Here is a 27,483-nt window from a genome sequence, read left to right as displayed (position 1 = left end):
GCAATTAGTGCAGGTTCGAGTCCCACCAGGCTCAAGGTTGACTCAGCCTTCCATCCTTCCCAGGTAGGTAAAATGAGGACCCAGATTGTTGGGGGCAATTAAGCTGACTTTGTAATAATGCCGCGTGTGGGCTGTGTGAAAGCCCTAATAAGCAGGCATATACATAGAATGAAGGCTACTGCTAAGCTTGTAAGCCGCCCTGAGTCTTCGGAGAAGGGCGGGATATAAATGGAATAAAAATAAAAATAAAAATAAAATTGCCTATTGTACACCTCACTTCTGATTCAAGTTCCTAACTACCCTACAATTGTTCAAGTGCTTGCATCACAAAGGGTTGTAAACATAATGTCAAACATATATCCCCTTCAGTGAAATAGAGAAAGTAATACATTTGAAATCTTGGTTGTCTCCTCTTTTAATAATTGCAAAGCCATGCGACCGGTGTAAAAAAAATGAAGACCAGATTCAAGAGCTATTAAACTGAAAGTTTATAGAGGCAGCTTGAAAAGAGAAGCAGAAGAGTTGTTTAATCAGAACATACCCTTCCTCCTTTTTGCAAGCTGCTTCCTTCTCCCTCTTTGTTTCTCCTAAAATTGCAACCACTGGTGGAAGTTGCTGCAGTTCTTATGTGCCTCTCGGTTAGTCAGTCTTAGAAGGATTTTTTTTCTGCTTCTGCCTGGCATAACAAAGAACCTACTTGCCATTCAAAAAAACAAAAAAAAGGTCTTCATTACTGGTTTTCCTCTCTCCTCCCTTTCTAACACCACTCCCTTTTAACACAAGCCAATAAGATTGCTCCTAAGCCCACCAGGCTTTCCCTGTCAGTATTCACGGGCTGCTTGTAAATAGCAGAAGGAAGGAAGGGTTTGCATAGATTGATCTTGGCTGAAAGATTCAAGTAGCAGGAAGGAGTGATGCTGCTCAGTATAAGCCAGAGAATATGGAAACGGGGTAAGAGCTGCTTTTTTGGCATTTTCATTTGGGATTACAGAAGGGAAGGGGAAGGCTTCTACCTGAATCTCATTAACGATGGAGCTATACAGGAGTTGCCTAACCACAGGATGCAGACTCACTAATGGAATCTCTGACTCCCAAGGACAGTAGGCAGAAACGGCTCTGACTTTTCTGTGCAATAAAGTTATCGAAATTGCAGTTTCAAATGGATGTAAAGATAAGTTATCTGAGAAAGAAACAGCTTGGAGGCAAATCCTTAAACATTCTCAACGAACCCGAAGTAGAATTCAAAGAGATTTGGCTCAAGGGCATATTTATTTTTACCTTTACAGATGCACTGTGGCACTGAAATTATCTGGGGCAAAAACTGAACACAGAGGCTTGCTAAACTGGCATGCTGAACAGTACTTGCATGACTTTTTCAGCTGGATGTTGTTGTTTTCTTCCCGCAATGTGCACAAATCATTTTAGAAGACTTTTTAAATCTCTAAAAGGGGCCCATCTGATTTCAGCAATCCTTTCAACTGTTCCCATTGCCATGTTCCATGAAAGACCATGCTCAGTGTGAGTTTTATTTTGGCAGTCTGGACTGATCTTGCTGGCAGGAAAGAGTGGATTTCCATCATTTCATAATGAGTGTGCTGATATTAACTCTATTTATTTGTAAACTTCTGGGGAAGATGTTGGTACTGTTTGACCTGGGTGTTCAAGTTAGCATCTTAAGCAATGCTTCCATTTTCACAAGATGCCCTGAAGTCTGCATCTGTACTGCTGATCTCCTGAGTTGTACCAGGAAAAACCTTCGGCATGTCCCTGTTCCATTGCCTCCTACAGCTATCACCTTGGATCTCAGCCACAATGCTATTGTTCATCTTCATGATTATTGCCTGACTACTTTACCACATCTTGAAACCTTAAGGATTAGCCACAACAAAATAAAAAACATCACCCAACATGTGTTTCGCAATGCTACTTACCTTCTGTATCTGGATATGTCCTCCAACCATCTGCAGACTGTGGAAAAATACTACTTTGAAGACCTTGTGAACTTGAAAGAGCTTCTCCTTTACAATAACAAAATAGTGCAAGTAGATGAAAAAGCTTTCATGACATTAATCAATTTGCAAAAGATCTATCTAAGTTGGAATAGGCTAACAAAATTTCCATTTGAGTCTATTCAAAAACTTGAACATCCTTATCTAAGGACGCTTGATCTTTCTGCCAACAACCTAAGCAGCATTCCTATTCAAGTAATAGCAAGTTTGCCTACGTACATTAAAAATGGCTTATATTTTCACAACAACCCTGTGAATTGTGACTGCTCTCTCCAGGAGATGCTCCAGGAATGGAAACATCGTGGTTTCAGTTCTGTGCAGGATTTCATAGAGGAGCACACTTGTAAAGCCTACCCCAATATGCTCTCCTTAATTAAGACCTTCAATTACAATAAATATTTTCAAATTTGTTCTTGGAACCAAAGAAAATTTGACATTCCAGAAGTGCTGTGCAGAGTGGGAGAATCCTTGGTAATAGACTGCAACACAAGCCTCCCTGAAGACAATACCACCACTTACAGGTGGATCTCCCCACGCCATGAATTATTCATGTATCCCGAGCACAGTGATCAGACACATCAGCCTTTAAAAAATGGAAGCTTAAAGATCATAAATGCCATCCGTTCGTTCTCAGGTGTTTATGAGTGCATAGCAATCAGTGATCTTCAAAAGATCAATGAAACATACGAAGTTAATGTGACAGTCCATTACTCCAAATTAGGGGAATCATTCAGTACTAGCCTCACAACCCTTCTAGGGTGTATTGTAAGCTTGGTATTAGTGCTGATGTACCTGTACCTTACACCATGTTGTTGCTCTAAGTGCTGCAAGAAGCCTACAAGTCCTCCTCAAGACTGCAGTGCCCAATCATCTATTCTTAGTACCGCTCCATCGGTCACAGATGTAACAAATCGCAAGATCAGTGCAAACAAGCATGTTGTTTTTCTAGAGCCTATCAAGGAGAATCACAATGGCAAGGTCAAGCTGGCTGTCACTGAAGACTTTGATGTGAACCCCCCCAAGCTCCTAAGACTTAAACTGGACTCGGAATCAATCAATACAGCTTTTTCTAATCCCGTCATGTCACCAGGAGATGCATAGCAAGCCAACTGCAGAAAGCCTTTCTTAGTGGACAGCTGGAATGGAAAACAAAATCCGGTTTCCATTCTGGGAGGAAGCGAGAAGACAAGATATATTCATGAAGGATTTCCTCACCACAATCTATAGAGGAGTTTTTAAAATGTTTCTTGGATGGAGGATACTGAATCTTACATCTTATATTACCTCCTCCTCTAATTCCTATCCAATTGCTCCAGTTCTCTTAGGCATGGAAATGAAAAGCAACTCCTTTTAAGCAAGGAAAGGAATAATTGTTCTCTGCACATCCCAAATGATTGCCGCATGCTTCAGTCTCAAGATAATAAAATGTCCTAGAAGGTTATCTTCTCCCATTAGAAAACTGCTGTGGAATATAAACTTGTGTTGTGGCTTTGACTTTTAGAGAACAAAGTTTTTACTATACAACAAGGCTGTTTTCATCTTTGCAGAAGACCAAGTGCCTCATATAGCCACATAGAGACCCTTTCTTACTTGCTCGAAACTGCTCTGACTAGATGCTGCTTCAAACCTCAAACATTTGTGAAAATAAATTCTTGAATCCACTCTTTCTACCATCTGCACTGCTTAAAAGAAGTTAGCATAAAAACAAGCTGAAGCAACGTTCCTTTTAGAAAAGAAACAAGCACTGCCCCAGATGACCATACTTGGATATGTGCAGTTAGCCCAGTAAGTAGAACTGATTGTACGCCTAGCCCTGGACTATTTTAATAAAAATAGCTTTATTTCACTGGAACTAAATATGCTGGCTGAGATTTAAAAGCTCCATGTTCTAAATGTCTCTTTTTAATTAGTAAACTGTTTGTTAAGGCAAACCAGGCAGTATCACGGCTAGGATAAACAGTTTGGATATATGTTTTTTAATCATTTCAGTGGCAAACAAAAACCCATGCCTGAAAATAATATTTCATTTACACTTAAAGGGCAAGCATTCTCCTCGGAATTAGAGATACAAGAGAATTATACTCAGACAAAGTTAAAAAGGACACTATTTTAGAGAAAGTGCTGATGTTCATTATTTTCTTTTGTGTACAATGAGATTCCGATTGATACAAATATTGCCCCCGAACGCATGCATTTTTTACGTGAGGTAAGGAATAGATATCTAGCACTGCCACTCAAAAGTAGAATGTCCTTTTCATTCATCTGTTGCCATCGAACAGTCATAAAAGATGCATTTGATCTTAGGATAATACATAGGACCCATCTGTGCCGTGCTCAAGGTTATCATGTAATGCAAGACTTGAATGAACAAACTTGCCAGCTTCTTTCTCCTTCAGAAAGGCAGATAAGCTTGAGAAAGCACTATTTTGGTAGTATTTGTAATCCATAATAAGAAAAGGCATGGCAGACTAAAAGTCCTCTCCAGTTGCATTTAAATGAAAGTGTTTTTAAAAATAAACATTTGCATTTGAAAGTGTCTTTATAGTGTTACATTGTGGGACATAGCTGGCTTTATATATATTATCTGGTCATCTGACAAAGTAAAACTCTGTGCACAATAAGCCAGTTTATCTGATCTCGATTATCTAAAAAAAAATATAAACCAGATTAAAACCAGTGAATTCTTCTAAAAAAGAGCCTTGGTGGAGCAGTGGGCTAATGCCTCCTTAAGTAACACCAGCTGCCTGCAATTAGTGCAGGTTCGCATCTCACCAGGCTCAAGGTTGACTCAGCCTTCCATCCTTCCGAGGTAGGTAAAATGAGGACCCAGATTGTTGGGGGCAATTAAGCTGACTTTGTAATAATGCCGCTTGGGGTGTGTGTGAAAGCCCTAATAAGCAGGCATATACATAGAATGAAGGCTACTGCTAAGCTTGTAAGCCGCCCTGAGTCTTCGGAGAAGGGCGGGATATAAATGGAATTAAAATAAATAAATAAAATAAAGTATAAATTTGAAGGTATCTTCTGGCCAGCAACTAGTTTATTTCTAGACAGTTATTAGAAAAATCAGGGGAGGTAATGCCTCAAATCCCTATTCCAAAAGTAGTCAGCAAGCATTTTTGTTGAGAAAGACAATACTTCCAAATTTAAATCAGCTGTTATTTTTCAGGGGAACAAGTCTAAACCTCAGACTTTCTTTCTAATTCCTGCCTTATGACATTGTATATTTTATAATTTGTTTTGTATTTTAAAGCCTCAAAATTGTTAATGCTTATTAATCAAAATCCTTATGTTTTTTCTATCTTTTTTTTTAAAAATCCAGTAGCGAATCTTATGTATATTCCTGGCTACAGAAATCTGCATGAATAACAATTTATGCCTGGAAAGTACCTGAACCTGGACTGTCTTGAGTCTCTAGAGGAAAGCCTTTTCAATGTCGTGATTTCTAAGGACACCATAACAGAGCCTTCAAGATTCAAGCTTGAACTGTAGAGAGAACCACCATCAAAACTGCTTTCGGCAAGGGGAAGCAATAAACTTACATCAGGTCCTATTTATGGGTTTCTGCAGGGAAAGCAAGAGAGGGGCAAATGATAACAGATGTGAGGGGTCCTTGGTGCTCTCTGAGCTAGGTTGAAGGGTTTTTTTGCAGACGTTTCATTACCCAAACTAAGTAAAATCATCAGTGTAGCAAGGAATGGGATTTGCTCTCAGTCTATATTCCAGTGGCTCGCCTTGTCAGGGTTGTTGGGGGTGATCTTGGTGGTTCTTTGGTTGGGTTGTTTGGGGGTCCCTTGATTGGGGCACTGTTTACTTCTTGACTGTTAGTCTGATGTTAATCCTAGCGTTAATCTATGCTCACCTGGATGTTGATTGCTGGTGGGGAGGTATTTTGGTATTTTTGTTCCCTTTCTAGCTTGTTCATTGTCTCTTTTGCACAGTATATAGATGCTGTTTATGTATCTATTCATGGCCAATTTGTCAGAGTGCCAAGGCTTCCAGAAATTCTGTACCACTTTTGGACTTGGCTTGGATGGTTACAGCTTCCTATTTGAAACTATGGTTAAGCCTGTCCACATGTTGTGAAATTAAAGAGTTTTCATGATGTCTTCTGATGATGTTAGCTATTTGTGTAATGACACGTCTGCAAGAAAATGACCAAGCTCAGAGAGCACCAAGGACCCCCTCATTTCAGCCCTGAGCTACAAGTATTCTCTTTATTGATAACATGCACCTTATCATTTGTGATAGCACAATTTGTGTCAGGCATTCTGATGCAAATATATACTTTCAGCATGTATATGATTACATCATTACACATGTGTCATCATTATGGCATCACAGTTTACTGTGTACACTGCTGGCATTACTGACTGGGATATTTGTAGACATATATTAACCCTTAATCAAAAAGGGGGGAGCTGAGCAGCTGACCTCAAAGTTCCCAGATAAAGCACACTCTTTATTGGCATACACTTCTCCTGGAAATGGGGTACATTTGTCCTCCTTTCAAGAAAGAAAGTACAGTACTCCATTTCTTGATCAAGCAGCACTACAGAGAATTGTCTTTTTGAATTAGAATAGCCAAGGTCTGGTTGTGTGTATTAAAGGATCCTTCTACAAGGGTACCAGAAACAAGACAAGAGGTTGTAAAAGTTTTGTTTATCTTTTATTCTGGCTATAGTGTATTGTGGAATTTGAAGCTGAAATTTTTTAAAATGTTTATTCTTCATAAATGAAAAAGCAGAACGTATTTGCTGAAGGATCAAAAACCAGGAAGCATAGGTGATCTAAAGCAGGGCTTTTCAACCAGTGGTACGGGTACCACCTGTGGTACATTGGCACCTGGCAGGTGGTACATGACCATCCTAGAAAAGTGGTAGCAGGGGAGGGGAATGGCAGCACCGCACAAGCCTGAGCGAGAGATGGCTGGAGCTGCAGGGCTGTCAGGACTCAGCGGAAGCGCCAGGATCAGCACTTCTTTGGGGCTGTCAGGTCTCAATGGAAGCACCAGGATCAGCGCTTGGGGGGCTCTTTTTTTCAGCACCACTGCAACTTCAGTCACTAAGCGAACTGTTGTAAGTCAAAGACTACCTGCACTTCATCACTTTTTTCTTTTTTTGGCACCTTGTTTGTCACCAGGTTTTTGACACCTTGCTAGGCGACTGGTGGTACTCAGATGTTGCCATATCCTAAAAGTGGTACACTGGGTGAAAAGGTTGAAAAGCCCTGATCTAAAGTACAGAATTTCTGTTGCATTTCCAGTTATTTATTATTTTGCAAGCCATGAGTCATTGCCAAATTATTCAAAATAAAATAATTGTTTCCAAAACTTAAAAAATAATTATTTTCAGAATTTATTTTGAGAGTAAAGCACACATTGCTTCTGTAAAATGCATGCCATTCTGATTATAAAACAGAAATCACTCTCCAAAACATGTAATCAGGGAAGAGGGGAGGTCTGGAAACTTTGTTTACCTTTCTTCCATGTATATGGTTCGATAATAGAAAAGAGGAACATATCAGCTTTCAAGTCTTAAAAGAGCCTTGGTGGAGCAGTGGGCTAATGGCTCCTTAAGTAACACCAGCTGCCTGCAATTAGTGCAGGTTCGAGTCCCACCAGGCTCAAGGTTGACTCAGCCTTCCGTCCTTCCAAGGTAGGTAAAATGAGGACCCAGATTGTTGGGGGCAATAAGCTGACTTTGTAATAATGCCACTGGGGAGGGGGAAGCCCTAATAAGCAGGCATATACATAGAATGAAGGCTATTGCTAAGCACATTGATTTGTGCTTTAAATTGTAAGCTGCCCTGAGTCTTCGGAGAAGGGCGGGATATAAATGGGATTTTTAAAAAAAAGTCTTGGTGAGCAATAATTTCCAGGATGCCTCATCATTATTGATGCTCGCTGGAGGCACTGGTCTGGTTAATCTGTAACATCTGGAGGATCACAGATTCCTTTTTCCCTGTTCCAGTTATCTATATATATTAAATATTCCCAGAAGGGGCTTTCAATTTTATATCTACTTTATTTATTTAACACATATATACAGTCAGCCCACCTACAATGGGACTTTCTTGGTGATCAAACAATAAAACATAATGCATAACAAAATCAATTAAAAGAATGAAGTTGACATCATGGCAATAACACCTTATTGAACGTTCCACACATATACATCACATCCTCCATTAACATCCCACATCTAGTACCTGCCAGAAAAGTGAGATCTTCATGTCCTTTTGCAAAATATATGATGTTCTGCTTAGCCAGGGGTGTCAAACTCAGTTTCATTGAGGGCCGCATCAGCATTGCGGTTGCCCTCAGGGGGCCGGGTGGGAGTGGCCAGTGTGGGCGTGGCCTACTGGGTGGGTGTGGCTAGAGTGTGTATGGCCTATTGGGTGGGCGTGGCCAGCTCTACATCATTCGCATCAAGGGTGCCTATGGGAGCCTGGGCAGGAGTGGGACAGATCTGAGGGTCTCTGGCAGAAGGAGGGTCTCTGGGCCAGGGCCAAGGCAGTGGGGGCCGTTCCCTCACTGTTTTCAGGATGGCTTCGCGGGCCACATGAAACCACTTCGCGGGCCGGATCCGGCCCCCGGGCCTTGTGTTTGACATGTCTGTGCTTAGCTCATGTAATTGTTCAAACTCTTGGCAAAGTGCAGGATTATGCAAAAGATTAGCCCAATTTCTATTTCAGTCATGTGTTACTGAACCTACGCAGCAACAATGCTTGATTTTATCTAGTTTTGAGTCACCTGCCTAATCTAGCTTTGAGAACACAGCATAGTCAAGGTTCATTGTGACTTCTAGACTATATAATAAGCATTAAAATATCTATCAGGCCTGGGCCAGCTAATCACAACAGAATATATTTTATACAATTCTGAACTCTCCAAACAACTTTTAACTTCATGCTTACACTTAAATCCCACTATTGATATGACACAGTTTTGCTGGCAGTTATTTCACAGTGTTTGCTAATTGATGGAATTCAATTATGAGAGGGATGATTGACTTTTTAATGCCCATGAGATGCTATGGCAAGAAAATAATTATACCACTAAAAGGAGTTTATCCTTAGAATTCACCGACTACATCCACGTCAAAGATGCATTCCCTGGAAAAGAAAGTTTGGCAGCACAAAGTTTAGTGGGTAGCTAGGGATTGTTATTACATTCATGTCAGGGAAAATTAAAACTGCAAAGGATTATTACTTAGTTATTTTTTTGAAAAAGACTATTGGGCTGAAACTGAAAAAATAAAGTAATACCTTCCTCAGGACTTGCAAGGATTTTACATTTTATTAAAATATTTTTTTCTCAAAAGATCTTGGTGAAAAAGAAGTAACTTTCCCAAAGAGGCTGTGCCTCTTAGTTAGGAGAAAAGGGAACACTGCAGTTTCTCCCCTGCTATTTATTTTGTTTTCTCTAAAACACATGCAAACTCAGCGGGTCAAGCCCTCCTTCTAGGATCCAGAATTATATCTTATTGTTTTTATCTTAATTCCTGCTTCTTGATTCCAGTGATTACCACGCATTTTTAAAAAAAAATTATATAAAAAGGGGAAAAAGGAAAACATGATTAGAGAAGCAAATTATACACACACACGTGTATGTATATGTCTAGTACACACACACACACACACACACACACACACACACACACACACACACAGAGAGAGAGAGAGAGAGAGAGAGAGAGAGAGAGAGAGAGAGAGAGAGAGAACACCTAATTTTAAAATGCATTATTAAACCCTGACCACACTTAATAATGACATTCAATCATTCATTCATTTCTATGGTCACTCATCTCAGTCAAGGACTCTGGACAGCTTGCAATTAAAAAAAACGTATTACAATTAAAAAAAACTAAAATATTTTAAAACAACAAAAAATAATATAAGCATCCAAAATAAATGTACACAGGAGCTGAGATACTTGGTCAGCCAGCAATACAGGCAAGAATTGTGGCCCTTAAAACACTGACCAGACTTTACCCTTACGCTGACAGAGAGACAGTTTGTAAGGAAAAAGCAAACACACCCTTGATGTCCAAGACTGCAAATGTGAGGTAATGTTGTCTTTCCCAGATTAAAAAATAGTATTTTTGCTACCTCCCATGTTCAAGAAATTCATAACTCTATGGTTATAAATTCCAGAATTTGGGTATATAATTCAAAGTATATTCACATGTTTAAACTATACTGAATCTGTAATGAACTGATGGATTTGTAACAATGAAAATGGGCAAGAGTGGGACAGGACTATTTCATATTCATATCTCTCTCACCATCAGCCAACATTTCAAATGTAATTGGACAACAGCTAAAACTTTTAAAACACATTCTCTCAGCATAGCAAAAAACATGAAAATAACCATTTTTCCTGAATTAATTTTATTTTTTATTTCATTAAATACATTTTAAGATTTTCTAGCTATTAATTTCTTAACATTGGACATTCCAATTATATAACAGTTCTTGCAACTAATTAATGTCCACTTTGATAATGCTATTTAATTGTTCATAAAAATACTGCAGATTTGGAATAAATAAAGATACATCCCAACGCCAACAGATGCTCAGGAGTTTTAATCATGATTAATAATACATCAGAACCAAACTCTGAAATCAAGAGGTGTTACAACAAAATATACTGCTGTTTTCACAATTTTACACAATCCAAATTCCTCTTGCATAAATTATTTTTAAAAAATGGACCAATAAGCTGATGTTAAATATTGTGCATGAATTCAAATAAATAAATAAGATTGGACAGCCATTAGTCTGAAATGGTATAGGGTTTCCTGTTTGGGCATGGGATTGGACTGGAACACCTCCAAGGTCCCTTCCAACTCTGTTATTGTTACTCTGACCTACCCAGGGTACAGCTTATGAAACTGAAGGTCAGAGGGAAAATCTGCTACCAAGGCAACCATCAGATAAATGAGACTTGAGCCTGGGCCAAGAAAGTGCTTTATGAAAATACCTCAGATTGCCCTCTCCCCAATTCTCACGAAGATAAAAAAAGGGAAGTACATTCAGGCTTGTAAGATTCTGTTAGTACAGCTGTTCTAACAGAAGTGGCTTTCTTAGTCTGATCTGATTTATAGGTTTATGGTGATTTTTTTAAATTCATGACATTCATTTCATAGATAAATTGAAGTAGAAATTTGCATCCAACGATAAAACTGGAGGTCAGGAAAATTAAAACCGCTATTATCACGTGACAGCTGTTATTTGGATAAAGAAAGTTTATTCTGCTCATAAAAAAAATCTTAGTATCAATTCATCTTAAAATAAGATATTAGCATATATGCATTTCTATAACATCTATCTTTCCTTATACATTTAGGATTTTAACCATCTATTCCTATTTATCTGAAAATTTAAAAGGTAATACATTTACATCCACTTGAAAGTATCCTTTAAATAACTATTCCCAAATATATTTCTGGGGAAGCAATGGCAATGGAGCCAATAACTGTGGTGGTGAATGGACTGGTTTCTCAGAATTCCTCTCTGGGCAAGGAGAGGACTTGGATAACAGTCTCCCGCAGACTTAGTGCTCTGGAAGCTGAAGGATCCTCATTTTTTGCCCAAGCTGCGATACAGTGCCTTCAAAAGGATACTGGGTTAAAATACTTCCTTTCTTGGCCCTGTTGGAAGTTGCTTATTAACTGTTGTTTGTATATTAAGAAACTTCAGAACAACAAATTTCAGGTGAGTCCCCTTTAATCGTTGTTAAAGAAGTTTTATGCAAGTTTAAGAACTTAAAACTATTTTGGAATAAACAGGAAAAGGATCATTAGAACATTGATTTTAGGAAGTTATAAATGAACTAAGGTGCAAGATGGATTTAAAATAAGGTTTTGAAACTAGTTACAAGAATCCTTCCTGTGGGAAAATATTGTTGTTTGAAATTTTATTTTTAAAAAATATAAAGATTTTCCCATGGGAAAATACTGATGACCAGAAAAAAAAAACACACGGGGGATTTAAGATCAAAACTATAAAAACAAAGGAATATAAAGTTGGTTTATCTGATCAAGGTTAAAATATGCTATTATTTCTGGTAACTCTTATGGATTTTTGCCAATCAGGACCAAATGATGAAACTTTAAAGTTTTGTTTATAGACAAGAGACAAATCAAAGGAAGAAGAGATCTTCTGTTTTATTTTTAGACAAAGTAATATTTACTACATTAAAAGTAATATTATAGTTAGTTTATCTTATTAAGGTTAAACTATATATGTTATTATTCTGGTAACTCTTAATGGACTTTTGCTGATTAGGATTAAATAATGAAATTTTAAGAATTGGATTATAGATAAAGATGATATATGCAAAGAGAGCTTTTGCTGTAGTATGAAAGAAAGTGATAAATTACTGAAATTGTACTAGTCATGATGAAGGGGGAAGACATCTCTTTATATATATTTTTATTTCTCCTACTACAAATAGCACACTTAATTCATTTTTTCTTTTATTTTCTATTAGTTTCTATTAGTTTTTTATTTTTGTAACTAAATTTTAATAAAATTATTAAAAAAAATCTTCCGAGTGCCTACAGAAACATTAGAATCTTAAGTATACAAGACTTTAATTGATTAACCTGATGATTACTTTTGCACAATAACATTACTTTTGCTAAAATAAATGTCATTTAAGTGAGATGGACAGCATATAACTTTAATAAAATTAATAAATGAATAAATATGAATGACATCAGCTTGCATTCATCTATTCCTACTGTTATACCCCATCTGTTTTCTATTTATCTTAAAGCAGGCCAATGGTATCAACATCAAATTAAAAAACATAAAAGGACTCCTTGATGATTCCACAAGACATGTTGATAGGTAAAAATATTGTTCCACTTATAATAATCTAGCAAAAGGTATTAATACTATATCTTGGCCAAATTAATTTTAAAAAAGAGGAAATCAATATATATTTCCAAAATATATATTTTAAAAAAGAGGAAATCAAGACATATTTCCAAAATTTCCATTTTACCTACAGAAAATGACCTTGAAAGAAAACTATATGGCAACAATTAGAGAAACTTGTATTAAGCTCAGGAAAGGAAGTCATTTAGAGTCAAGTTGACCCCTTAAGTCCTGGATTTAAGAGGGAGGAAAGGGAAAACATAATTAGCTTTCAAGATTCTATTACTGTATCCTATATATATTAATCAAGTTCCAGAATCTTTTATGAAGAGTCTTTTACTGACCTATATCAAAGCGCTCATCACCGTATAAAAGGCGTCTTCTGCACTAAAAAAACCCACCAATGTGCATTTCAATTTTTCTGAATGTATATCCAGAACGTTAATTAGTAAGTTAATATTATCTGATCCTCGGCCACCTTTTCTAAAAACAGATTGTGCAGAATACATAAGCAAATATATCCCCTGTCATCTATATGATAAAATTAATTTCAATATTTTTGCACTGATATTTGCATTATATTTGGCCAATAACTTGCAATCAGCCCATGAAATCTCAATGATGTATCTCATTAAACATTGTCTATATCTCAGCCCAAACCTTTCCATTGCCTATGAAATTTGTCCAGAAGTTCTGGTTCATATGTAGAAGCCCAATATTTCATATGAAATATGTGCAGATCATTTGTTTTACTCTACTGTCAAAATAATAGTAATAAATCTATGTTAAAAATTAATAATCTTTTCCTACTTCTGCATATTTATTCATAAAAATATTCAGATTTAAAAATAAGTTTATCTTATATGGTTGTTTCAGAATACGATAGGTATAGAAATGATTGAAAAGTGATCAAACTCAGAGATTAATAATGACATTTATCTGAATTAGATATGAACTAGTTAATTACAAGTTATAGCATTAATGTAATCCCTTAAAACTCTGATCTTTAAATAAAAAATGCACAACTCTGGTTGGCCTGAGGCCTGCTTATTTGTTTATTTAATGCAGTTTAATTTGTATAACTGTCCATCTCAACAAAGAGACCCTGGATAGCTAATAATAACTAAAAATAATAACACATATATTGCTGGCAGCCGAGATAAACAATAAATAGCCCTCATAGGCACTGACATTCTGAGTCCAATGCCCAGGAATAGTCATGTTTTCAAAATCTTATGAAAGGCCAACAGGGTGGAGACTAATCTAACCTCAGATGGGTGCATGATGTTCTATATTGCTCACACACTTTGTCAAATGTTATACTCTAGTAGAAAGTAGGATCAAGAGTTCTTGTTCTGGAGGCTGTGGGAGTAAGTCTGAGTACAACTCAATGGTTTCTCAACAGCCCTGCTCTACTGAAGATTCTTGGCAGTAGGGAAAGGGTTTTGTTGTATGTACCTTTGAGTCAGTGTTCATTTCTGACAACTGCGGTTTTCTTGGCCAGATCTCAAAAATGGTTTGCCATTGACTACTTCCTAGGGCTGAGAGTGAGTGACTGCCCAAACGTCAGCCAGCTGGCTTTATGCCTAAGGCAAGACAAAGTCATGATCTCCTGACTTCTAACCTGGGTACCTTAACCCAGTGCTTTCCTAACTTTTCCTTCATTACCCAAAATAGTGTATCAAAGAATCTTTTTTTACCACTTATCAGAAAGTCCTTATTTAAATGTTCTGTTGTGACTGGGTAACATGTTTGTGTGTCATTACCTTCCCCCCAAAGCCCACTTTTATCCAATTTCTTGATGAACTGCTTTTTGTGGAGGCTCTGGAGGCACAGGAGAAAAAGCTTTCAATTGAGAGCCAACCAATACTGAACCCATATTTGCATTAGCCTTGCTGAATTGATACTATATTCTGGTTGTCCAATGCCTAATCTTAAACCTTTCGAATATGTCTCTTGTGCACAATTTGGTATTGTTGGTGTGGTTCTGCTATTCATTTTGCTATTGATTTTTGGATTGTCCACAGATGCTACCTCTGCCCTTTACCCCGACTTGCTGTTGCCTCTATAATACTCATGAACTGTTGCTTGGCTATGCTGGGTATTTGCTGACATCAAGCCCTCAAACGAGGACATTCCCAAATTAAGGAAAGGAATAAGAGCACAGAATGTGCAATCCCAAGGCAAAAATAAAACAAAATGTCAATTGTTTGATGCCAAAAACATTTTTAGTAATAAATCCAGAACATATGCTGGAAAAGTTACAAAAAAATCTACAACTATAGGTAGCAGCCAATTATATTTGTGGTTAGGGAAATGATAAGACAACCAACTAGCTTCATGTAGCCCCTGAAATAAGTCTTCTGATATAATTCGCTGTACTACTAAGCTTCACAGTATCACTATATAATGGTTTTCCTACCCACTACCAGCACCATCATTATCATAATTCTCATCATTTTTCCACCTACATACAGTGTGCCTCCAATGAACAATATAATCTAGAAAAGGAAAATTTGTAAAAAATATGTTCATCCCTGACCTAAAATTTTCTAGCTTTCCAGTATGCACTAACTTAATTTTTCCTAAAAATGCTGTAAGATCTGGTACTTAAGAAAAGTAGCAAATGTTCCTCATGTGGCAGGTAACATAGCATTTCAAAATAACAATGTATTTTGGAACAACTTTCAAAATTATTTTTTTAAAAAACTCTTTTCATAACAAGTATTTAAAAACCATGTTTTACCCCATCCACCTGTTACTCTTGCCTAAAGCACACATCAACTTTTCTTATCCCTCATGCAAAGTAGTCAAAAGCAGAGGTAGAAAGAAAGAAAATATATAAGTGAGTCCAAGGCCATATTCCATCAACTGCTATTCCAAAACCACCCAATCTCAAGTGTGTGCTAGTGTATTTTCTGAAGAGGGAACAAACACAAAGAATCTCAGGTCAGACTTACAGTATACGTAAATCCTACTACCTTTCAGTGGCAAGAGTTGTCTACCTGTTTATACAAATATATGGTATGACTAATAAATATCATTAAACAGTGAGCTGTAAAGAAACTTATAAACTGTATCAATGCTGACACCTTCTTACAAACATTAAATTCCTTCTAACGATTAATCTGATTGTTTTTATTTCAGCCTGATGATCTTGTCCTGCTTTCAATTTCAGTGGAGAACAAAACCACTGGCTCTTGCATATGGCCATTTTTAGATATAAACTAATACCATACCTCCTTAGTCTTCTCTTATGCAAGTTAAACATCCCTAGCTCCTTTGAATGTTCCTCGTAGAGCTTGATTTCCAGATATAGTAGTACCTTGATACTTGTCATTAATTGGTTCCAGGAGGCGCAACAAGTACCAAAATTGACGAGTACCAATTTTTTCTCATAAAGAATAATGTATTAGTCATGAAGCAACCGACACTGACAAGTTCTGGCTTGCACATTGAACACCAAACAAACAAGTACTGGGACAAAATGTTTGCATCAAAATGCATTGAGTACCAAATTCAACGAGTTTCAAAGCAGTCAACTACCGAAGTACCACTGTACTTTCTTATCCTGATAGATGTTCTCTGAACCTACTCCAGCTTATCTGTGTCCTTTGAAAGCACAGAGTGCAAAACTGGATGGAGCACCACCCCAAGTGCAGTGCAGCCAGCACAGAATACAGTGGAACTGTCAATACTACTTGTCATAAAAAAAATGATTCTGTTAACACAGTTCAAGAGTACATAGATCTTTACATAGTCAGTGCATCATGTTTGCTCATGTTCAGATTGTACTTCATTAGTACTTCTAGATTCTTCACACACACATTTTTTTCCTGTACAGATGCAGGCCTTTATACATCTCATAAATGATCATTATTCTATTGGATGTATCCCAAAATTCAAGCTTGCTAAGTCATTCTGAATACAGATACTGTCTTCCGAGGTACTTGCCCATCCCCAACTTAATATCAGTGGCAAGCCTGACAACCATCCATTTTATTTCATTCTCTAACTTATTTATACAGATACTAAACAATATTGGGCTGAGCACAGAGCTTCAACTTAAAATTTATCTCTTGGACAATGCAAGTTCCTTTGAAGGCCTCCTAAGGGTGCCGCCGTTCGGAGAATGCCGTCTGGTGGCTCCCAGGGGGAGGGCGTTCTCTGTGGGCGCGCCGGACCTATGGAACCGTTTACCGGTTGAGCTCCGGATGGCTCCCAACCTTCGCTCCTTCCGACGCGACCTAAAAACCTATCTGTTTGAACAATCCGGTCTGGTCTGACGGGTTCTATTTTAATTATTTGTTTTAATGTAACTTATCTTCTGCATTTGGGCATTAGGGTTTAACTTATTTTCAATTTCTGTATTCGTACATTTTTGATATTTATGTCACTGTTCACCGCCCTGAGTCCTTGGGGAGAAGGGCGGTATACAAATCAAATAAATAAATAAATAAATAAGTGCAACTGTTTTACTAGCTGGAAGCCCAGCAGATTAAAGTACTGTGCAGTCACATTTTCTCATCTTCCCCACAGACCTTGTTAAACAATTTACTGCGTTCAAGGTACTTATTATCATCCACAGTCCCTTGAATGCTTGGTCTGCCAAGCCAGTCCCAATGCCATTAAAAGAGATAAAGTTAGCTTGATACAATTTGTTCTTGTCAAACTCACACTGCTTTGGTAATAGCAGTATTCTTTTCTAAGTGTCTGTGTCATGTTCCTTGACAGTCTATTTTTGTACCTTGCCCAACAGAGGTATTAAACTAAGTAGACAGTAGATTCCCAGGTATTTTGTCTTCATTTTTTTTAATAAAGGGACTAAGTTTGCTCTTCATCACTTTGTACTCTAGGTACAAGCACTGATATGCTGCACTGATTCAGTGAAGTAGGCGGAAAGAAATGCCCCGACAGAATTTCCAAGTGGAGTTTCCAAGTTCAGTATTATCTTAGGAAAAATTATTTCAGCTCTGAGTTGTAAGAACTAACTGAAAGGCTTCACTAAAGTCTGTTTTGCTCTCAGCAGCAAACATTTATGTAAATCAATTTATTGTTGCTCACCCCCCCAACCAATAATTCATTATTTAACTTTAAAGAACTTCTACCCACACAGGGATTTATTACTTCCCAGGTTCAATAGTAGCAACAAGAAAGTATAGGTAATCCTCGACTTACAACAGTTCATTTAGTGACCGTTCGAAGTTACAATATCTCTGGAAAAAGCAGCTTATGACCGTTTTTCACACCTATGACCTTTGCAGCACCCCCATGATCACATGAACAAAATTCAGCCAGTTGGCAACTGACTCATATTTATGACGGTTGCAGTGTCCCAGGGTCATGCAATCCCCCTTTTGCAACCTTCTGACAAGCAAAGTCAACGGGGAAGCCAGATTCCCTTAACAACCATGTTGCTAATTCAACAACCGCAATGATTCACTTAACAGCTGTGGCAGGAAAGGTCACAAAATGGGGCAAAACTCTCTTAACAAATGTCTCACTTTTTTGGCTCAATTATGGTTGTAAGTTGAAGACTATCTGTATTGCCATTCTGAGCAAATCTATGGTGGGGATCCCCTTCATGGATTACTGCCTTGTCGTGGCGAAGGGGCTTGCGTAATTCAATGAAGCTATGAGCTATGCCGTGCAGGGCCACCCAAGACGGAAAGGTCATAGCCGAGAGTTCTGACAAAACGTGATCCACTGGAGAAGGAAATGGCAACCCATTCCAGTATCTTTGCCATGAAAACCCTATGGGCAGTACCAAAAGGCAAAACGATATGACGCTGGAAGATGAGCCCCTCAGGTCGGAAGACGTCCAATATGCTACTGGGGAAGAGCAGAGGGCTAGTACTAGTAGCGCCAGAAAGAATGAAGCGACTGGGCCAAAGCCGAAAGGACGCTCAGCTGTGGATGTGTCTGGTGGTGAAAGGAAAGTCCGATGCTGTAAAGATTTTTTCTCCATAGGAACCTGGAATGTAAGATCCATGAATCAAGGAAAGCTGGACGTGGTCAAACAAGAGATGACAAGACTGAACATCGACATCTTAGGTATCAGCGAACTAAAATGGACAGGAATGGGTGAATTTAATTCAGATGACCATCAGGTATACTACTGCGGGCAAGAATCCCTCAGAAGAAATGGAGTGGCCTTCATAGTCAATAAAAGAGTAGGAAAAGCAATACTGGGATACAATCCTCAAAATGACAGAATGATCTCAGTTCGAATCCAAGGCAAACCATTCAATATCACAGTAGTCCAAGTCTATGCCCCAACCACCAGTGCTGAAGAGGATGAAATTGACCAGTTCTATGAAGCCCTACAGCACCTTATAGAACTAACACCCAAAAATGATGTCCTTATCATCATGGGGGATTGGAATGCTAAAGTAGGAAGCCAAAAGATAACTGGAATAACAGGCAAGTTTGGCCTTGGAGTACAAAATGAAGCAGGGCACAGGCTGATAGAATTTTGTCAAGAGAATACGATGGTCATAGCAAACACTGTTTTCCAACAACCCAAGAGACAGCTCTACACATGGACATCACCAGACGGTCAACACAGAAATCATATGCTCTGCAGCCAAAGATGGAGAAGCTCTATACAGTCAGTAAAACCAAGACCAGGAGCTGACTGTGGCTCAGACCATGAGCTTCTCCTTTCAAAGTTTAGGCTTAAACTGAAGAATGTAGGGAAAAGCACTAGGCCACTCAGGTATGAATTAAATCATATCCCTGTTGAATATACAGTAGAAGTGACAAATAGATTTAAGGAATTAGATCTGATAGACAGAGTGCCTGAAGAACTATGGACAGAGGTTCGCGACATTGTACAACAGGTAGCAACCAAAACCATCCCAAAGACAAAAAAATGCAAGAAAGCAAAAGGGCTGTCTGAGGAAGCTTTGCAAATAGCTGAGGAAAGGAGGGAAGCGAAAGGCAAGGGAGAAAAACATAGATATGCCCAATTGAATGCAGAATTCCAGAGAATAGCTAGAAGAGATAAGAATGCCTTCTTAAATGAACAGTGCAAAGAAATAGAAGAAAACAATAGAATAGGGAGGACCAGAGATCTTTTCAAGAAAATTGGAGAGATGAAGGGAACGTTTAATGCAAAAAAGGGCATGATAAAGGACCAAAATGGCAGGGACCTAACAGAGGCAGAAGAGATTAAGAAGAGGTGGCAAAATTACACAGAAGAACTATACAAGAATGAGCTTAATGCCCCAGATAATCACAATGAGGTGGTCACTGACCTCGAGCCAGACATCCAAGAATGTGAAGTGAAGTGGGCCTTAGAAAAGCTGAGCAACAACAAAGCTAGTGGAGGTGACAGTATTCCAGCTGAGCTATTCAAAATCTTAAAAGACAATGCAGTAAAAGTGCTACAATCAATTTGCCAGCAAATTTGGAAAACTCAACAGTGGCCACAGGATTGGAAAAGATCAGTTTACATTCCAATTCCAAAGAAAGGCAGTGCCAAAGAATGTTCAAACTATCGCACCATTGCACTCATTTCTCATGCTAGTAAAGTCATGCTTAAAATCCTACAAGCTAGACTTCAGCAGTATGTGGATCAAGAACTACCAGAAGTACAGGCAGGATTTCGAAGAGGCAGAGGAACTAGAGATCAAATTGCCAACATACGCTGGATCATGGAGAAAGCTAGGGAGTTCCAGAAAAACATCTACTTCTGCTTCATTGACTATGCTAAAGCCTTTGATTGTGTGGATCATAACAAACTGTGGCAAGTTCTTAAAGAGATGGGAGTACCAGACCATCTTATTTGTCTCTTGAGAAACCTATATGCGGGTGAAGAAGCAACAGTGAGAACTGGACATGGAACCACTGATTGGTTCAAAATTGGGAAAGGAGTCCGGCAAGGCTGTATACTGTCGCCCTGCCTATTTAACTTATATGCAGAGCACATCATGAGAAAGGCAGGGCTAGATGAATCAAAAGTTGGAATTAAAATTGCCGGTAGAAATATCAACAACCTAATATACGCAGATGATACCACTCTAATGGCAGAAAGTGAAGAAGAACTAAAGAGCCTCTTGTTGCGGGTGAAGGAGAGTGCAAAACTTGGGTTGAAACTTAACATTAAGAAAACCAAGATCATGGCATCTGGCCCTCTCAATTCCTGGCAAATAGAAATTAAAAGACGCTTGCTCCTGGGGAGGAAAGCCATGGCAAATCTAGACAGCACACTAAAAAGCAGAGACATCACCCTGTCAACAAAAGTGCGTATAGTCAAGGCTATGGTCTTCCCAGTTGCAATGTATGGCAGTGAAAGTTGGACCATAAGAAAGGCTGAGTGCCAAAGAATTGAGGCCTTTGAACTATGGTGCTGGAGAAGACTCCTGCGAGTCCCTTGGACTGCAAGGCGATCAAACCGGTCAGTCCTAGAGGAGATCAATCCCGACTGCTCTTTAGAAGGCCAGATCCTGAAGCTAAAACTCAAATACTTTGGACACCTAATGAGAAGGAAGGACTCACTGGAGAAGAGCCTAATGCTGGGAAAGATTGAGGGCAATAGAAGAAGGGGACGACAGAGAATGAGGTGGCTGGATGGAGTCACTGAAGCAGTAGGCGTGAGCTTAAATGGACTCCAGAAGATGGTAGAGGACAGGAAGGCCTGGAGGAATGTTGTCCATAGGGTCGTGATGGGTCGGACACGACTTCGCAGCTAACAACAACAACAATGGTGGGGAGGTGGACTGTACCAACAAATGGAGCTTTGGGTGGACAAACTATGACCTTAGTTCCATTCTGATCTCAAAACAATTTCCTGGGCTTGGAGTTCTTTAACTTTACAGGTAAGTTGTACCAAAGCCTAGATGACAGAAGTTGGGAGTTCAGCAAAAAATGAAATCTGCTCTCCCCTAATTTATACTTTCTTTCACCACAGGAGGGCACATTTCCCCTAAATTAACCCCAATACGAATGTACAAGTTTGCTCTGTTGTAGGACTAAGTCTATATGGTATACTATAGTATTGTGTACTCTCAAACCTTTAAATAATATTAAACACAAGACAAATAAAAACATCTTTTATGAAATTTTATAATTCACTTCATTCTTCCCCTTTAGCATAAACTTACTGTTCAATATGAAACTCAAATACTTTGGCCACCTAATGAGAAGGAAGGACTCACTGGAGAAGAGCCTAATGCTGGGAAAGGTTGAGGGCAGGAGAAGAAGGGGACGACAGAGAATGAGGTGGCTGGATGGAGTCACTGAAGCAGCAGGCGTGAGCTTAAATGGACTCCAGAAGATGGTAGAGGACAGGAAGGCCTGGAGGAACGTTGTCCATGGGGTCGCGATGGGTCAGACACGACTTCGCAACTAACAACAACAACAACTGTTCAATAAACAATTGGTAAGTTAGAACAAAACAAAATCTAGAAAATGCGTGAATGGCATGAAGTGGAATGTTATTGCTCAAAATCCTTTAGCCGGGGGCTGCTCCATCTGCTTCAGCCCCAGTCCTATTGGCATCAGTAAGCTCAGTAGTTTTGTATCAATATTCCTAGTAGTCTTAGTGCCAACAGCTGCACTTGAGACAAACCTCTGGAGTTCCAGGGATTTGTTTTTAAAAAAATACTTCCATTTTTTAACTAGGACTACATCAATAAAAAAGCCATTTTTTAATATGAACTGAAAGTCTAATGGCATTCCCTTAGGAATGCACCATGGCCTCTCTCAGAAAACAAAACAGCAATCAGAAATTCAAATCACTGCCAAGACTGGAGTTTCTAAATTGCATGCACATTATATTAATGGGTCAGCATAGCATCACTTACAGTTTTACTAAGAGAAAAAAAGCAGAGTAATTCCCATCCTTGTCCCTTCCCCCCACTTTATGAGTAGATGGTTTGTAAATGCATTTTTATGGAATAAAACTTGACAGTCCACTTTTTGGTATCGCTTCACAAGAGGAAATAATCATGCTTCACACAAGGATCTAAATCAGATTACTATTGGCTATGGGAATCAGTCTTGTGGGGAAACTGCCATTTCTAATCTATGGCTATAACTGTAACTGCCAGCTCCGTAGTCCAAACTGGAAACTCCTAACATTCCTAACAATTCCCTTGAAAGCCAACAGCCAGTCAGTCACTCTTCCTATCATCGGCTATGACTGCATGGGGCTCTCAATGGAAGACTTCGGCTCCCTAGAATCTTTTCGCAGGCATACAGCAGGAATAATTCCATGTTTTATTGTTGTCATGTTGGGGAGAAGTTGCCAAGGCACAACACCAATCTTCAAAGGTCCTTCTCAAAGCAAACAACAGGAACAAGTTCAAAAATAGCATTCCACGTTGGGGCCAATATTTTATTTAGTCCAGCATCATCCAAATGCCAGTAGAAATCCATAAGATGGATATGAAAGGATCATACCACTGTTAGGTGAAGACCTCACATTTCTCCTGCTTTCCAACAACTGCTCGTCCCATCCCAATGTCTCCTTCCCTGACAGGCCCACTAAGTGCCCTTCAGCAGATGAGATTGTCATGAGCTACTGCGTTTGCCTCCACTTTAGCTCCTTTGACCCACCTCTATCTCCCCCTGCACACTTGCCAAGAGAGCTGCTGGCTCTTTGTAAGGCCTCTGAAAGGCCTGCACACGGAAACATCATGAGATGTTGCAAAGGACCAGCAGCTGCCTCAACCATACACTCTTGGTCAGAAGTGAGAGAAACAAAACAGCAAATGTTGGCAGGGGATGGCAGGAACCAGCAATGGTGACAGAGTGCAGAGAAGTAAAAGAGTGGAGATAGAGGGAAAATAGGTGAGTGAGGAAAACTTGAAACATACTCTGTGGTCCTAGACGCGGACAGGATGCCTAAAACACCCAAATTTTGATCATGTGACTATGCATCAGTCATAACTTTGAGGACCAATCATAACTACCATTCATTCAGCACCACTGTAAATTGAAATGGTTGCTGAACAAATGGTCATTAAGCAAGGACTCTCTGTAACTCAGTGTTCAAATGTGATCTTAACAAATGCTGAACAGTCAAGTTTGAGGAATCCCTATAAGGTAAAACATATGAAGCTTGTAACATACCGGTACTTCAATACAGAGAAATGCTAACTTCAGCTTTAAATTGAACAATAAACATTACTTAAATGTTAAACCCATTTGTTGAACCAAATCTCCCCACATTTAACTAAGTTATGTTACTAAAATAAACAGAAGACTTCCAAATCAGGAAGTCAGGAAAAGGTTTGATACAGTAGAATTGGCAATATTAGCAGGATTTTTGTATACCAATAATATATTTCCTACTGTTTCTTAAGGAATATCCAAACAACTTATCAGTTCCTGACAGTCTCTCCCCAGTTCTTTTATTTAAGACCCAACCTTGAATATTGTGTCTTGTTCTGGGCACTGTTGCTATAAGAAAAATTCAGAAAAAAATAAAAAGGCTCTGAGAACAATGAGGGTGACAGCGGACTAGAAATAGTTGTATGAAAAGAGATTTATAAAATCTGAATTCTTCTTACAACAACGGTGTCCAAATAGGATACAGTATTCAAGGTTGGGTCAAACTAAAGCAGAATGAAATGAAACAATTATTTTTCTGATTTGGAAACCATTTCTGTTCACAACTGAACTTGCCTTTTTTGCAGCCCTATCATATTTCAATTTACAATCTGTGAGAATAACAAAATCTAGAAAAAGCATGAATGGCATGAAGTGGGACTCAATATGAATTTTGCATTCAATTATTATTCTAATATTATTATTTTTATAAAGATTATTACCAAGTCAGGCAGCCCTCATCCTATATCTTGGTATTTGAGTTTTGTTTCCTAAATGAAGAATATTGCATCTATCACTAATAAATTTCATGTTGCTTTTTTCTGTCCATTTTCTAATATAACAAGCAATATTTATTTTTTAATTTCTGTCTTTTAGCAAAGTTATTATTATCAAATATATCTGCTGCCCATCTCGCAGTTTGAAGTGACTCTATTAGCCAAACCATCTTATTTCTTCCATCTATTCAACCAAGTCATTAGTAAAAATATTGAAAAGCAGAGTGCTAGAGATATTTTTTTGGGGGAGGAAATTTGAGACTTAGCTCAGACTTAGTGTGATACAGAATCATTGATAAATACTTTTTGAATATGATTTTTGATCTAGCAATGTATTCATTTTTAAGCATTTAGCCCATACTTGACTCACAAATTAAAATGTCATGTGATCTTATGTTTTGCTGAAATATGTTATTCCCACAACTTATTTAAAAAGTTATTTTTAAAAAGTTAACTGGACAGCTCTTATAATGGCTGTATTGAGCTGATGTACAATTTCATGTCTTTTAAATAGATTATGGAAAGTTTTACATACTTGCATATTGGTTTTTAACTAGCTTTTAATTGTTTCTACCTGTTGTGAGGTATTATGGATTAATTAGAAACTAGCATGTTCATGTTCTTAAGACTGTCCACAATTTGTTTTGTTCTGCCTGTCACTGCAGTTGGGACAAATCAAACGAGTCAGTCAGTCAGTCAATAACTCCTGATCAAGCTGATGTGATTGAACATATTTTTTTGCTGAACCCTACTGTGGCATAATCCATCCAATACCTGTAGCCCAGAAACCAGTTCTCTCTTGACAATACCACCCTGATAACAAATCATTCAGTCACAATATTTTTCTTTTCTCCTCGGGACCAGAAGATTGGAAATTAACTTATGAATCTTCAATTAATATTTAACACAAAGTCTAAGCTTTGACTGAAATTACTTATTTACTTATTATATTTGTATGATGCTAATTTCTGAATGCTCTGAGTAGGTAGCAATCAAGACATCATTTTAAAAATCCCTTGAATAAAAGCAGTATCTCCTATAAAAAGTAATTTAAATTTCCAACGTCATTATAAGGAACCAAGGAAAAACATACAAAATCAGGTATCCGGCACTGCATCCCAGCATTCACAGCATGCCTTCCACCTGGACTAAGTGAAATACAGCTCCTCTGTAACCCAGGAAGAAAGGAGTAGATTGGGATTTCCAAAGCCTAGAAAACTATTGAAAATATCCATTTCAAGATCCTGTCAGATGTGTTCACAAATGGATGTGATCTGAACCAAATTGTATGATATAAATAGTCTAATGGAGGAATAATATAATAATTCAAGCAATCTCCAAAACACATTTTGAAGCAAAGGAAAAAAAGTTTTGCAGACTGAAAAGTCATTTTGCAATTGAAAACTAAGATTCAAGTTTCATCCAATTTCTTCTATAATATACCACATATAATATTAACTCTGAGTCCAACCACAAATAAGTAAAAAGTACTAAGAATGCTTCAAGTACTCTACAAAATATTGTTCTCCCAAAGCAAAAAACATTTTATTTCCTCTGATCCATTGTAATGAAGCACTGTTTTTTGTATAATTTACAATTTTATCCATTACTGGAAGTTCATAATTAAATTGAGAAAACCTAATCTTTTCTGCAATCTGTCCTGTGACAACTGTTTTCTCAATGTCACGTGCATAAACTGAAATTGAAGCTACCCAATGTCCATCTTGGGTTCTATCACATGGCTCCTGCACCTCTGTAATTGCACTAAGTTGCATACTTTGCCAGGAGTGTGTAATATACAAATATGACAGATAAATGACAGTCATACTTTCTTCACTTAACTGCCTTCAACATATTTTCAGTTTGTAGTATATATTCCTTAAACATATTAAAGTGAGAATGTATACAATGGCTTAACTACTATTTAGAACAGTTTTAATTGATTTCTTAGTGGAATTAAGAAATAAAAGACTCATAATAGTTTCTTCTGGTTTTGCTGAGTAACACAATATGTCATTACTAATTAAATCTCTTTCATCCAAAGTTCATCAGCAAAATATCCAGCACTGGAAGAAAACAATTACTATTGGAGCCAAACATCAGGCTTGTTTTCTACCTTCACTTATGTTGTGTGTGTGTGTGTAGAGAGAGAGAGAGCATAGTAATATATATATATATACCGGTATATGTAAATTATTCAAATTGCTAATAAAGAATTAGGGAGGCTGAGATGGCCATTTCGAACTTATTTTGTTCTCATCAGTCAATCATACCCTCGAAATGGCCATCTCAGCCTCCCTAATTCTTTATTAGCAATTTGAATAATTTACACAAATAATGAGCTGTCATAAGTTGACTATGTCCTGTGGATAGCCTTGGGTTAGGCAAAAACAGGAAAGAAAGAGTTAATTAACAAGGTGTATTAAAAAAAAGCCTTGACAAATACTTAATATATATATATATATATATTAAATGCTTGTTAACTATTTAGATTACCTTGCTAGGCCCCAAACATGGGACAAATCTTATTTCCTGTTTCGGCCTAACCGAAGGCCATCCACAGGCAGTAGTCACAACAGTGACAGCTCATATTTGTGTAAATTTTTAGATTGCTAACAAAGAATTAAAGGGAGACTGATATGCATTTCAAACTTATTTGTTTTCATCAGTCAGCCATGCCCTTCTGAGATTCGAACCTGGGCTGATTGCACATTAGGCAGTTGTTTTAACCTCTAGGCCACAAGCTCTTT

The 27,483-nt window shown here is 38.0% G+C and overlaps 2 protein-coding genes across 3 annotated transcripts in view; one reads left to right on the top strand and one right to left on the bottom strand.

The window, feature by feature from the left end:
- Nucleotides 1–27,483, bottom strand: part of RNF123 (ring finger protein 123) — a 112,628-nt gene that overhangs the window by 19,649 nt on the left and 65,496 nt on the right. The gene's annotated exons all lie outside the window — the stretch shown is intronic.
- Nucleotides 1,587–3,155, top strand: AMIGO3 (adhesion molecule with Ig like domain 3; the record flags this gene model as incomplete). Its single annotated transcript, XM_083356144.1, has 1 exon — nucleotides 1,587–3,155. One exon carries the CDS (start codon nucleotides 1,587–1,589, stop codon nucleotides 3,108–3,110), a length of 1,524 nt encoding a protein of 507 aa, XP_083212270.1. The 3' UTR covers nucleotides 3,111–3,155.

The sequence above is a fragment of the Vipera ursinii genome (genome assembly GCF_947247035.1).
Source record: "Vipera ursinii genome assembly, chromosome: 2".
In the NCBI taxonomy this organism is placed as follows: Eukaryota; Metazoa; Chordata; class Lepidosauria; order Squamata; family Viperidae; genus Vipera; species Vipera ursinii.
Note: the sequence above shows the minus strand (reverse complement) of the source record. Positions and strands in the feature narration are given on the sequence as shown.